Source organism: Sminthopsis crassicaudata, chromosome 6, assembly GCF_048593235.1.
Source record: "Sminthopsis crassicaudata isolate SCR6 chromosome 6, ASM4859323v1, whole genome shotgun sequence".
Taxonomy (NCBI): Eukaryota; Metazoa; Chordata; class Mammalia; order Dasyuromorphia; family Dasyuridae; genus Sminthopsis; species Sminthopsis crassicaudata.
In genome coordinates, this window is record NC_133622.1 from 54,870,978 (window position 1) to 54,886,295 (window position 15,318).

The following is a 15,318-nucleotide window of genomic DNA, read 5'->3' on the forward strand; positions in this document are numbered from 1 at the left end:
TATATGCAAATAAGTAAAATGGACATTTTGAGGGGGCATCCCAATGGAATGGGTTACTTCATATAGAAGACAGTGTTTGTATAGTTTTGAAAGAAGTTAAAAATTGTAAGAGATAGAGGTGAAGTGGGAGTTCATTTGAGGTATGGGGGACAACTACTGTAAAAGCCCAGAGGCAGGAAATGGGAGTGTTGAATGTACAGAACCGGAAGAAGGCCAATTTAATTGGATTGCAGGGTGCTGGAAAAGGAGTAATATGTGTGGTAAGGTTGGAAAAACAGGTAGGGCTTCAGTTTGTGAAGAGCTTTAAAAGCTAAATAGAGGAGTTTATATTTTATCCTAGAAGCTATAAGTACCATTAGATTTTATTGAGTGGAGGAGTGAGTGACATGGTCAAAACTACACTTTAGGAAAATTACTTGGGCAGTTACACATAGGATGAATTGGACATTTAACCTGTCAGTGCCACAGGCAACTGTCTAAGATTATAAATTACAGATGTGAAATGTTAAAAAAAAAACAGCTTTTGACTGGAAGAGAGAGAGAGAGAGAGAGAGAGAGAGAGAGAGAGAGAGAGAGAGAGAGAGAGAGAGAGACAGAGAGACAGAGACAGAGACAGAGACAGAGACAGAGAGTGTGTTTAAGGAGCAGAGGGATTTAAACTAAAGTTATAGAATTTTTAGCCCTTAGTTTGTATACACAGATATAATCATGTTAAATTAAATGACATTTACCGTGGATTGTGGATTAAAATCAGTTTTATTGCACCAATGCACCTTTTCGTTACTAAATTGCCCTTAATCTCTTTGACTTTTTTCCCTGATAAATGAGAACTTTGTCTTTTTTTGCATGTTTTCTCACATTAGGTCTTTTGAAGGAAGAGACTGAAGGATTTCTGACGCCGGGAGGTTTGAGTAATTATTTAAGTGTTCACTCTCACTCCTGCTCTGGGGAAAAATAATCTGCTGCTTTTGCTTCCGTTTCCCAAGTCCCTCCCCCTTAGGCTTGTCAGATTGGTGAGTAGAGCTTTCCCTTACAGGAGCTGAAGCAGTCTTTCAGGAAGGAAGAAGGTACTGGGGACCACAAAGAGCTTCTAGCTGGTCTGTGTGTTTTTTAGCTTTTAAATGCTTTCCCCATTCTGGCAAATTTGCACCCTTGTGCTACCTTGTCTGCAGTGGCTCCTTCTCTTTCTCTTTATTTCCATCATATATCCACCTACCAGCACCTTTCCTTCCTTTACGCTAGTCATGCTTTCTCATATTCTGAGGCCGGATTTATTATTTCTCTGTTATAATCAATAAAACAAAGGAAAAGGACATAACTATGGTCTAATGTAGCAAAAATGCCCTAGATGAGAATATCTGTAAACCTTGCCTCCCACTTCTGTTTAGGAAAAAAACATTGCATATGTAAATCTTTTGCTTTCCTAAGCCTCTTTCCTAAGTCTCTGCTAACTTGAGGAGTCAAGTTCTAAATATTCCTGGAATTCTATTTTCCCACACATCCCCTATCTTTTTTTTTTTTTTTTTTTTTTTTCCCTGTCAGAACAATAGGTATGATGGGAAAACTGAAGCTTTGTCCCAGAGCAGAGGGCCCTGGCAGCTAGAAACAGTTCTGCCTAAACCTAGTTAGGCAGAATCATTGATTAAAATAGGAAACTTTCAGATGACTGACTGAGTGAGGTCTTCCACTTCCCCTTCACCCTTTGTCTCCTGGCAGCCTTACCATGAGTGGACTTGTACCAGTGGCCTGTTTTCTCCATGACAAATGAGATGAAGCCTATCAATGACAAGTGATGCTTTTTGAAGAGAGAGAACTCCTTTTTGTCAGATCAAAGACCTTCTTCCCATGTAACTTCTCATGTATGTAATATCCTAGTGGTTGAATTCATGTCTGGCTGGGTAGGTCCTGAACTGTCTTTTGCAGTGAGATAGCTACAGAAAATTTAAGGTCCACATAAGTAGATTTGTGCAGTGTATAAAGCAAGCTCAAGAAATGGAAGTCATCTTGATTTTTTGGCATCTTAGCTGTTTCTCCATGATAAACTAGACCACAGGATCCCTATATTTGGAGCAGGATGACACTGAAGTCATCCAGATTAATCCCCTCTTTTTATAGATGAAGAAAATAAGTACTGCTGAGATTAAGTGATTTGTCTTAGTTCACAGAAGTCGGGAAATATGAATTTTTTTTAAATAGTTTTTATTAACCAGATATATGCATGGGTAATTTTACCACATTGACAATTACCAAACCTTTTGTTCTAATTTCCCCCCTTCCCCCACAATACATGTTAAATATGTTAAAATATAAATTAAATACAATATATGTATACATATCCAAACAGTTGTTTTGCTGTACAAAAAGAATCAGACTTTGAAATAGTGTATAATTAGCTTGTGAAGGAAATCTAAAATGCAGGCAGACAAAATTAGAGGGATTGGGGATTCTATGTAGTGGTTCATAGTCATTTCCCAGAATTCTTTTGCTGGGTGTAACTGGTTCAGTTCATTACTGCTCTATTGGAACTGATTTGGTTCATCTCATTGTTGAAAATGGCCACATCCATCAGAATGATCATCATATAGTGTTGTTGTTGAAGTATATAATGATCTCTTGATCCTGCTTATTTCACTCAGCATCTGTTCATGTAAGTCTCTCCAGGCATTTCTGAAATCATCCTGTTGGTCAGGAAATATGAATTCTTATATGATGACTAAATCTAGGATGCATTCCACTATGTTAGAACAGAGACTGGATTTGGATTCAGAAAAAAAAACTTGGGCTCAAATCCCACCTAGAAATACTTTCTTGTGTACACAGAGATCTTGAGCAAGTCACTTTTGAGAGAAATAATTCATTTTGAATACCTACTCTATTCCAGGTGGTACTGGTCAATTTAATTGGATCATTTTAAAGTTTCTATATATAAGGCTGTGAGCTGTACATTCTAAGTTCACTTGCTTAACTATAGGAAGTTGGTTGGGGGCTCTCCATCCTTGTTTTGCCTTGTGGCGATGACCAAACCCAGCTTGGCAGAGGTGACAACTACATGGAAAGTCCTTTTGTGCCTCTGGACCAATTACTTGTCCAGTGGGAGCAGATGATCATCTTATGACCACTTGGGTCACTAAATATGATAGCTTATATCATTTCCTCTTGCCCAAATTGAAGAGAGCTCTGTCCATCTTATATGGAGATGTTCCTTGCTTTATCCAACTTGTGACCCTACTGACATTATTTTGCTTATTCTGTGGAATTATTTTATATTTGATATAGCTGTTCTGGAATGACTGGACATCTAGCCTTATAAAAATAGGGTCCTGGAGGGAGGTGGCATCTCAAATTGTGAGTAATATCTGAGATCTACTTTATTAGAGAGAACCATGGATCCTTTAATAAAATGCCATTGGCTCAGACCTCTGCTTCAGTCTCTCTTATTGTAGATAGAAAAATTTTAATCTCCACACTATGGGGAAAGTAATATGCATAGAACCTAACAGGATTAGATTTCAAATGATATAATTTATGAATTCTACAATGACAGTTGTTATTCATTTTAATATGCTACAAAAGAATCTATTCTTTTAAAGAAAAAAAATATTTACCCAAAGTGTGGAAACTAAATGATTTTGATGTAAATAAAAGTTTTCTAAAAGTCCTTATGTATCCATTACACTATAAATCAGTTTTTTTCCTCTTCATTTATTTATGATTAAAAAAAAAAGATAGCTGGATTTTATTATATTAGTCTAGAGTGCTAAGATTTAAAAATATATATATATTGATACCTTTTCTCTTTTATATCACAGTCATTTCCAGTTATATGCCTGTCCTTCAATCTCTATTTCTGTCCAGTTAATCTTCCCTAATTCACCAAAAAAGCAGTTAAGTGAAACCAATTGATACAAGTGACCTATTCTTCAACTAAGAATATCCACAAATATGCCAAAGGAAGGAAAGTATTTCCTTATCTCTTTTTAGGATTCAGGATTGGTCTTTGCATTGACTTATTATTTGGCATCATGTTAGTGTTCTTGTTTATAGAATTACACTCATTGTGTAGATGGGTCATTTATTTCTACTTAATTGACTGCATTGATTCATATGGGTCTTTCCATGTATTCTGAATTCTTCATATTCCTTATTTTTTATGAGATAATAATATTTTTATATTATTATATTCCACATGATTTCAGCAGATATTCTTCCATCTAAAGACATTTTCTTTGTTTCTATTGAAGTTTTTGTTACTGTTTTACCACCTTGGAAAGTGTTTTGCAATTATTCTGGCATAGATAAGGCTTTTATTTTTCTCTCCACCTACTTGGTTTATATGCCAAAAGGGAGACCATTAGGTCAAATCAATCTATCAGTCAACTAGTGAGCAGGTCTCCTATGATAATAATCAGCATTTATTTAGTACTTTAAGAGTTACAAGTGCTTTCCAGACATTATCTCATCGATTTTCATAATAACCTCAGGAAGTAGTTGCTATTTTTATGCTCATTTCATAGATGAGGAACCTGGGACGGACAGGCTTGTGTGTGTATGCACAAATATTTACACATAAATACGTGTACATATATACATATACATGCATATACAATATATCTAAGTAAATACAAAATATATACAAATTAAATACAAAACATTTTCTGAAGTAGGGAACATTATTTTTAGAGAGATTAGGAAAGGGATCAAGTGGAGGAGATCAAGGAAATTAAATAGTATTTAATTTGATCAACTGAGTTTATATTTGTAAAGGCCTTGCTTGGCACAATGCCTGGAATATAGTAGGCACTTTATAAATGCTTGTTTCTGCCTCCTCCTTCTTCTCTTCCTCCTCCTTTAAAGGAAGCAAAGACTTCCATGAGCCAGAAGAGGGAGCACACTTTAGGCATGGGGAATAGATTGCCTGTTCAAAGGAGAATTGTTAATTATAAGCAGTCCAGTTTGGGCTGGAATGTGCAGTGTGTAGAGGGTAATGTGCAATAAACTTGGAAAAACAGGTTGGAACCAGCATGTGGAGGTCTTTAAATGTGAAACAACATGCTTGTAATTTTATCCTAAAGGCACTGGACCTTCCTGAGTAGGTGAATTGCATTTTCAGCCCTGTGCTTTAGGAAATTGCTTTGGCAGCTGGGTGGAGGATGAATGGATGAGAGAGGAGAGAAACTCTAGAAAAACAGATCAATTAGAAAGCTATTACAGTGGTCCACATTAGAAGTGATGAATTAGAATGATAGTCACATAATTAGAGCAAAGGAGATGGATATGATAGAAACAGAAGTAAAAGCTGACCAAAATTAGCAAACCAATTGAATATGGGCAGTGGAGAGATGAAAATGACACTTTTCCGGGTTGAGAACCTGAGTGACTAAAAATATTAGTGGTTCCCTACAATGAAAGAGAGGGTTTAAAAAGAATTGTGAGTTTTATGCATAGTTTAAAGATTGTTCTTGCATGATTGCAAATTGTTCTCCAGAAGTGTTGGTCCAATTCACTGCTCCAGCAGTGAACCTGCTAACAGTCTTCCAACTTAGACTTTTTCTATTGTTAATGAAAAGTCTTGATTCCATTCCACAAGACATAGGTAGTGCACCATCATCCCTCATCTTAGCCAACTTGTTGATTGTGAGGTAAAACCTCAGAAATTATATAAAAGGTAGCTGGCGACATAGTGGATAGAGCCTTAGTTCTAGAGCCAGGAAGACCTGAATTCAAATTCAGCCTCAGATACTTAATAGTTGTATGAGCTGAGCAAATTCCTACCAATTAATTTTTGTTTGCTATAAAATGCAGATAATAGTAGTACCTATCTTGCAGGGTTGTTATGAGGAATAAATGAGATCATATTTGTGGGGGGTAAAATAAAGTATTTAGTAAAGTACCTGGCACTAGCAGGTGCTATATAAATGCTTATTCCTTTCCATTTTAATTTGTGTTCTAGTAGTGATTTGGAGCCATCTTTCATTTGGTTGTAGATAGTCTAAAATGTTTCTTTTTTATTTTAAATAGATGTTTCTGTATTGCCATAGTTTTCTCCGTATCCTTCCCTACCCTCCCTCCCATATGTATTCCTTACAAACACAAATTTCTGTTTTTGAAAGATAAATATTTTTAAAGATTAAAACTTCTCAGCATAACTGATTTATATATGTGTCTGTATGTGTATGTGTATATATGTATGTATAAGTACCCATACATACTCATATAGATATATATTTCTTTCCTTTGGGGCCAAGCTTATTCTTTATTTATAACTTTATAACATTCATTTTTGGTCTTTTTATTGTTCTTACCATTTACATTATAGTCATTGTGAAGGTTGTTTTCTTGGCTCTGTTTACTTCATTTTGCATCAGTACATTTAAGAAACTTTCCAATGTTTCTCTGTATTTATGATACTTATTTTTAATAGCCCAACAATATTCCATTCCATTCACATACTACATTTTGGCTACTCTCCAATTAATGAGGAGCCACTTTGCTTCAAATTCTTTGCTACCATAAATGCAACTGCTCTAATTTTTTATACACAGGATTTTTTTTTAATATGCCAAATATTTCAATTGCATTAATTCCAAATTGCTTTACAGAATGGTTGTACTGATTCATATCCACCAACAAATATGTTAATATCCCATTTCCTTCAACCCTTCCAATATTGACTATTTCTGTTTTATCAGCTTTGCCAATTTGTTGGATGTAAAATGAAACCTCAGGGTAATTTCGATGTACAGTTTAAAAATTATTAGTGATTTGGAGTATCTTTTCATGTGATCATCAATAATTTGTCATTCATTTGAGAAATTTGTTCATATCTTTATCTACTGGGGAAAGAAAGCAGGGCTTATATACATATTTAATTGGTCCATTGAGTTTCAGCTTGTAGCTATGGAGAACAAGTTTCTAACATTAAAACATAAATGAAATGTTTCTTTTGAAAAGTATTTGTTCAATGATCCTTTGACCATTAATGAATAGGAAGTATCTCTTACTAAGATGTTCTAATATGATTAATTCCTTATATATTGTCAAATATGCTTCTTATCAAAGGTATGTGATTTAAAGATTTTCTCCTAATCGTCACTTTCTCTTTTATCCTATTATCATTGATTTTCTTTTTTTCTGAAAAAGCTTTAAAATTTTATAGAGTCAAAATTGTCCATTAAAAAAATCTATTCTTACTAGTGAAGATATAAAGAAAGCTTTATGAATTTACTATTGCAGAATTTACATTTAATTCCTCTTGGAGGTGAAATGAGATGAGCTATCAATCTTTCTTATACTTATTTAGTTTCCTCTGTTTTATTTCATGATCTCCATGACATTTGGGAATTGCCAAACTCATGCAAGATTTGGCAAATTTGGAATCTTAATTTTATAAGAGAAGAATGAAATATTCAGTTTGATAAATCAATTCCCAAGTACTATTATATTGTCACATCTTCAACATTTGAACTAAAATCCATAGGAAAAGTTCCTATAATATGGATAGGAGCAATTGTAGACTGGTTAGTATTATCTGCTGGTACATATTAGAAACATATAGTGGTTGGGAACTTTTAGCATTCAGTAGGTAGGATGTTATTTAACCTGTCCCATGTGTCTTATGCTTCTTCTCTAAGAATCTATTAGAAGTCTCGCTCATTGTTCAAATCTTTCATACTCCTCCTTCCCACAAGGACTGATTTCCAAAATAGGCAGGAACTTTTTAGAGTTTAAAGGTGAACAGTTAAGAAAGGATGGTACCCAATGAAGTTTCCAGCAATACTTACCAGCATGTCAATAGATATAGAAAAACTAGAAGCTAGAAGAGGCCTTAGAGATCATTTTAGAAGTGAGGTCCAGAGAATTTTAATACTACACTATAATATATCTGCTATCTCACCAAAGTGAGTACTTTCCTAACAGTGCAATTTGCAAACCTGTTCATGTTTTCCAATAAATTCTCCACAGAGAATCTGCCCCTCGTGCTGGAGGCCTATTGTTGTTCTCTTGGCTTTATGGGGATGCCTCTAAAGCATACAGTCTCTCCTTTTTCCTTTCTAAAAAAGCCCAGAGCATTTTATTTATATTTATGATATCTTTTGGTTTTATCAAAAGTCTTTGGATATCCAGCAATAACAAAACCACTTCCCTGGTCACTTGTCATTTGTTTCATAGCTTACTTGCTACTTTAGTCCCACCAAATGCTATACAAAAGACTATGATAAATAGCAAAAAACAAAACAAAACAACAACAAAAAAAAAAACAAAACAAAATCCTCAAACAAAAAAAAAACCCCACATTTATCCAATCATACAGGAAAAAGATAATATGTAATAATATAGATTAAAATATAACAGAAAATATATAAATAAATTTGTTATTTAGATAGGGTTGAGTTGGAATCTCAGTTCAGTAAAAAGAAAGCTTGATGGAGTCCAATAGAAAACCTTTAAAGTCTCTAGGGAGACAATCTAGAAATCAGCATTATGCCTAGGAGTTGGCTTCTATATTTTTGCAGCTTTCAAAGTCCTTCTCTTTCTAACAAGCTCTTACACTAACTCTAACCCTCAGGCAAGCAGGGAACATTGAGTCAGCATTTACCAATTAGGGATCATGTCAGTAGCATATAAAATGCCTCAGGCATGACCAAAAATTTGGGTTACACAAAGTAAAAGAATAAAAATAGAAAAAAACAAATTTTGACTCAGTCAACATATTGTCTAATTGATTGCTAAGCAACATTTGATATCTGAAATATTATGAAAAAGAGAAGAGGCACATTAGGATTAGAGATAGATAAATGTTTTGATTAAAAAAAAAAAAAGGTAAGAGGACAGACTCTACAAACTTTAGACCAATGAACTTCATTTCAGTTCCCAAGGAAATTCTAGAATGAATCATTAAAGGCATTGTTAGAGAATGTCTAGGAAGGGAAACTGTGAAAACCAAGAGCCAGGCATCCTGTAGCTTCATCAAGGATAGGTCATAACAGATAATCTTACTTGCTTTTTTGATAGTTACTAAACTGTTAGGTGAGAGGGATGTTTGGATAGGGTTTATTTAAAATTTAGCAAAGCATTTTATAAAGCATCTCACATTATTCTTTTTGAAAAGTTAGAGAGATGTTAATTATATCATAATACAATAGATGGATTTAGAACCAACTGAACAACTAGATCCAAGGAGTAGTTAATGGTTCAATGTCAGCTTGGCAGGGAGTTTCCAGTAGAATAATTCAGTTAATTTTTTTTTTAATTAATGACTTTGATAAAGATAAATGACAGAAAGAAATATGTTTATAAGATTTTCAGATGACCTAAGATTGGGAAGTGTAGATTGGATGATATAATCTAAAAATATTATGATAGACTAGAGCAGGGCTTCTTAAACTTTTTCCACTTATGACCCCTTTTCACCCATGAAATTTTTATGACCCCAAGTATATAGATATATAAAATAGGTTTTTCATATTAAACATTTACTGACAATAATTCATAATTTCCATGATCCCCCACATTCAATTATGAGAACCCATATGGGGTTGTGAATTACAGTTTAAGAATCTAGGGACTAAATCACTGGACTCACTTTAATAAGATGAAATGCAATGGAGATACTCCTAGTTCAACACTCTACTACTCACCACCTATCTGTCTCTGGAGGATTTTTAGATTTGGAGAATGAGGACCTGGGTTAAGATCTTAGCTCTTTTGAATGATCTTTGGGAAATTACTTTATCTCTTTTGGCCTTTGTTTATTCATTTGTAAAATGAAAGGGTTAAATTAGATGAGCTTGAAGGCCTTCTTAAGGTCTAAATTTATGAGCCTGATATATTACACATAGAGCATGTTAACAATGGAAACCTGGCTGTAATCATTATAGTATTATGCTCATTTAAAAAAACAAACAAACAAAAAAACAATTCCCCACCCAAACAAACACATAAAAATGTAATGCATATCACATAGACTTTAATTCCATTTTCTTTTTAATGGAAGTAAATGCCTTTGATATATCTATGTGGTGGCTTCTGTAAATTTTTGTAAGGCTAAGTTTCTTATATTTTATTTTTTGTAGTGCTTTCAATGGATTTTAAAATTAAACACACTTGGAATAGCTTGCCAGTATCCCATGAGCCAGTGTGGATCCGGCTGAGTCCAGGTGATGGAGGATTGACAATGGAAGTGAAGGCTCCATTTTTTAATGATCCTCCAGCCCCACCTGGAGAGCCAGGAAAGCCTTTTGAAAGACTGTGGGATTTTGAAGGTAAGTGGACATGCTGGATTTTATTGTGATCATCAATCTTTTGTACATCTTCTTGCAAGAATTTTATTTTAAAAGAAGCATGCTGGAGCCCTTGACATGTATGGCATAAAGATTTCCTTTTAACTTTTAAAACAGGTGAATTCTCTACTTAGAAAAGAGCTTGAAACTTGCTTAACTGGAACAAAGAAAAATAGCTATAACAAAACCAGATTTGGAGTAGGTACTGTTTTCTTTCCCTTACTTCTCCCGACTTTCCTCTCTCAGACTGCCATTTGACATCAACTCAGCAATAGTAATAGCTTGGATGTATGGGAAAATGTTTCATTCAGAAGGCCTCTCAAATGACCAAAGTATGTTTTGTCTTCTTTAGGGAGGTTTTAGTATATTATTGAAAAACAAATATCATCTACTTCAAAGGGTGAATTTTGATTTCTAACCTCAAGTACAAAATTAAGAATAAAGAATAATGCAAAAGTTCCCAAGAACTAGAAACTTTTCCCTCTAAGTGAAGACTATAAATCCCTTCTAGGAATAATGTTTTTGAATACATAAACTACAATGCATATGATTACAAAGGAAAACAATAATGTTCAATATGGTTTTTAAAAATATTAAACAAAAAAACAAGTTCAAAGACTCTTGATTAAGAGACCCTTCCATGATGTAATTAGACTGATTTGTATTTTAGTATTTAATAGCAGTATTTTAGATATACTCTGCATGTTATCTTACCAAGGAAGGAGGACAAGATAATAATATAATAATAATTATAATTATTATTATTGGTCACAAATAATCCAAATCTTAAATGCAATATTCTATAAGAAGCCTTTCACTGATACTCCCCAATCATCAGTGCCTGTCATTTCAAAATTACTTGATTTATTTTGTATATAACTCGATTGAATCAGCTGTCAATATAGGATTCCCCCTTATAGGACGTAAGTTGTTTGAGAGATGGGGTTATGTTTTATTTTTGCTTTTGGATCCCCAGTATGAAGATAATACCTCTGTACCAAAGAGGTGTGAGGGCTGTACTCTGGCATGAGGGCTAAGTTCTCCTTTAGAGTCCTCCTGTCACCCAAGAAGCTGTAGCATGCCCATTGGCCACATGCTAGTAATAATTTCTCAGCAGATGGGCTAAGCCAGCTTGGGGGTAAGTGATAGGCCTAAAAACCTATTGATGAGTGAAGGGAATGCATATCCTAAGCATGTGAAGACTCTCCCCAGCAAAATGGAAGATAAAGTTAATTTGTTCCAATGGCCATGAAGATGGCTGTAGAATGATTAGAGCTTGGTCAGAAATCAAAGATGCCAAGTCATCCACTGCATCCCAAGCCATCACCAGCTATTGTGACTTTTGCCTTGCCACTGTACTGACATGTCTCTAAAAGACTTTGAGCAATTCTGTCTCACTTAAATCCAATTTGTCTTTGAGTTGAAAGACATCATCCATATAATTTATGTGGACTATTTGTGCCCAACCTGTCTGTGGTAGAAACATCTGAGCTCATCTTGGTATAATCAGATATAATATACCTTAACTCCATTATTATAATGTTGTTTTGGTCCTCTTTGAGGAGGAAATACCCACAGCAATGGAGCATAGTGTCCTTGTTGATTGAGTGAGGTAATGCTGATGCTTCAAGTATTTTAAACTTTGAAACTCTGCAGATATAATTATACCACATTATCATGATTTTCTACTTTAAGAAAATGATTCAGCACTTGTGTGAGTGTGTGTGCCTTAATAAGAGTAGAAGTTACATAGTTCAAAGATAAGAGATGTCATTTCCCCTTTTCGTCTTATCTCACTTCTTTTCTCTTCTCTTGTTCCTTCAGCACTTGTGTGTGTGTGTGTGAGAGAGAGAGAGAGAGAGAGAGAGAGAGAGAGAGAGAGAGAGAGAGAGAGAGAGAGAGAGAGAGAGAGAGAAAGAGAGAGAGAGAGAGAGAGAGAGAGAGAGAGAGAGAGAGAGAGAGAGAGAGAGGAGAGAGAGAGCAACATTAATAAGAGTAGATATTACATACTTCAAAGGTAAAAAATGTCATTTCATCTTTTTGTCTTATTATCTCACTTCTTTTCTCTTCTCCTGATATAGATGTTGCCTCACAAAATTATTTAAACACCTACTATGTGTCTGGCACTGTGCTAGATGCTGGGAAAACAAAGTTAACAATTGAAATGGTATCTGTCTTCACAGAGCTTATATTTTCAGCTTTCTATGACCATTCTGTCTGCGCTGAGGAGTAACTTTTCTCTTTGCTGCTTAGCTGGTACCCTATTTAAGCTTCCTGTATTTACTAAAGCTACTATTTAATTTCTGTTTCCAATTATGTTCATTCAGAAGTCACCTTCCAAATCTCTTAAAGATCATGGTAGAATGGTTCTGCACAGGAGACCAATGTTTACATACTTGCTGATCTTTTATTTGCAAAGTTAGTGCCAGAGATATTTTTAAATGAAGATAAAATTCACTTAAAACAGCTCTTTCAATAATACTGTTTTTCCCCAATGAATGTGGAAATCTAGAAAGCATCAATAATTGCTGATAGTGTTAGAGTTAGTGACTCATATATAGCCAGCAGAATAGCAATTTCATTTATTCAGCAAATATTTATTGAGTGCTCATTATGTAAAAAGTACTGTACTAAGTATTTTGGGGATGAAAAGCGAGCAAGATACTAATTTCTGCTCCTGAGGATAGTGGTGTTTGGTGGGTGGACAAGACAAATATGGGAAGGAAATACTAATATATGTCATGAGAAGTGGAAAGTACTATGAGAATCTGGGTGGTGGGGGAGAAGAGTGGATCTACATTTAGTAGGCTTAGTGAAAGAAGTAACATTTCCTTTAAGCTTCAAGGATAGGTAGGATTTCAACAGGAAGTTGGAAGGAAGATAAATCCATCCCGGATAGATAGAATATTGGATCTTAGATCTAGAATGGGAAAGGGCTTCAGAGGGGTATCTAGTCTAGACCCTCACTTTACAGATGAAGAAACTGAGGCTCAGAGGATCTATGTGATATAGGGAGTGAGTGTCTGAGGTAAAACAGGAACCTAGCTCCTCAGATTCCAAAGATTGTGGATTTTTCCATTGATCAAAGGTAAGAAGGTGGGAACCCTCCTTTAGTGACTGCTAGACCATGGGCAAAATTACTTAATCTCTGTGAGCCTTGTGGATAAAAATACTTGTACTGCCTGTATCTAACAGGGTTATCATGAGGCTCAAATGAGATTATATAGGACGTGCCAAATGTATTAGTACAGCCTAAGCTTTAATAGTTTTAGAAGTAATGGCTACAAACTTACAAAAATATTTCTCAAAAACTTGGTTACTTAAATTTTTTATGTACTATATAGTTTTGAGATTCTTAATTAACAAATGTTTCATTTTAACTAGGCAGAACAATTTCTGTTTATTCACTCTGTTTTCAACAGTTTCTGGATGTCACTTTTCCAGACCAGTGTATAGCTAGAGAATGTCATCTTGCTTGGGTGCCTTAGTCACTTATTCTATCTCCATTATATTGTCTTGTGGGGGCACATCAAAACTCTTCTGTATACGGCAAAACCTTGTTCTTTGGGTGATCTTAATATTAGGTTGCAAATGAAATCTTTTCAGTCACTAAGCAACAGCTAATGAAATTTTTTATAAAGTTCAGAAATTTAACCTACCAATATTTTAAAAACTAAAATACTTATTTAACCTTTCAAATGTTTTTTTTTTTTGGTAAATTTGTAACATTTATATATAAATATTATAAGTAATTTATATTTATATATTTATAATAAATATATATTTATATATAAATGTAATGAATTTACCAAAAACAAAATATGTAATATATATATTTATTTATATTTATATATTTTATATAATATATAATAATATTTATATATAATATACAATATTATGAAGTTATTAAAGCTTAAAACTGCACTAAACTTTTGGAACATGCTATATATATATATATATTTAAGCATCATACAAATTTTGAATATCATATTTAAAGCATGTAGGCCAGTAGTAAGTCTGAACAAATAGTTTGAAGTTAGAGTATGATGAGTCTTAAATACCACACTTCTAAATTTCATGAACAAATCAATTATACTTTTTAAAAGAAAGAAAAAAATGGTTTCATGGTAAAGCAAAATTACATTCCATAAAATATATTTTTTCTCTTTTTACAAGTGGTGGAGGCATTTTTCTTGAATGACAGAACCCAGCAATATATAGAAGTTGAATTTTGTCCGTAAGTATGAAGCCTTTTTATTTGATGTGTTTCTGTCCCTCTAATCAATTCGTTGTCACTTACATGTAGCACATGTCACAGTTAATTTCAATTAATTAGAACCATAGATATCAGGCCCTTAGAGATCATCAAGTCTAATCCTTTCATTTTTAAAGATGAAGAAACTGAGGTCTAGAGAAATTAAATGCTGCCAACATTTGAACAATATTAAGTGGCAGGACTGGGATTTGGTACCTAGTCCTGTTTTATCTATTTCTTTCCTCCCCAACCCCTACATACACTGCCTTTTAGAGGAAGAGAAAATTTAAATTAATTAAAATTAGAATTGTTAGTATAGATTTGTTACATACCAATAAAATGATATCTTGTTTTATGCAACATACATATTCCTAAACTTTTGATCACAAATGAATTATTTGTAAATCAAGTTATATTTTAAATGTTCAGGGGAGCTTACTTTTAATGGAAATTTGAAGTGAAGATATTTCAAGGATTGATTCATTCGTGAAATTACTAATGAATCATTTCTTGAGTTAACTATATGATAAATCAGGAATTTTATAAGCCAGATATTTTAGAATCACAAAAACAAATACATTAAATTAATTTAATAAGACATTTCATTCTAGGGAACCTATTTTAATATGTAGATGTGATTATTTCATATCAGTATATCAATTTTTATACATAGTCACATCTTGTTGATTGCCTGAAAAATATTGATTCTATCAATCTTACTAAGTTCTTAGTTTAAATAGTCCTGTGCCATCTTATTCCTTTTTTTAAACATGGTCTTGCTTA

The 15,318-nt window shown here is 33.8% G+C and overlaps 1 protein-coding gene across 1 annotated transcript in view; it reads left to right on the plus strand.

The window, feature by feature from the left end:
* Positions 1-1,025: 1,025 nt before the first annotated feature.
* The window catches only part of LOC141546390 (UPF0462 protein C4orf33-like), a gene marked incomplete in the record, with an annotated part of 15,651 nt that continues 1,358 nt past the window's right edge, over positions 1,026-15,318 (plus strand). Inside the window, 3 exon segments of the mRNA XM_074274171.1 lie at positions 1,026-1,067; positions 10,074-10,262; positions 14,457-14,517. Coding sequence (XP_074130272.1) covers positions 10,082-10,262; positions 14,457-14,517 — 242 coding nt within the window.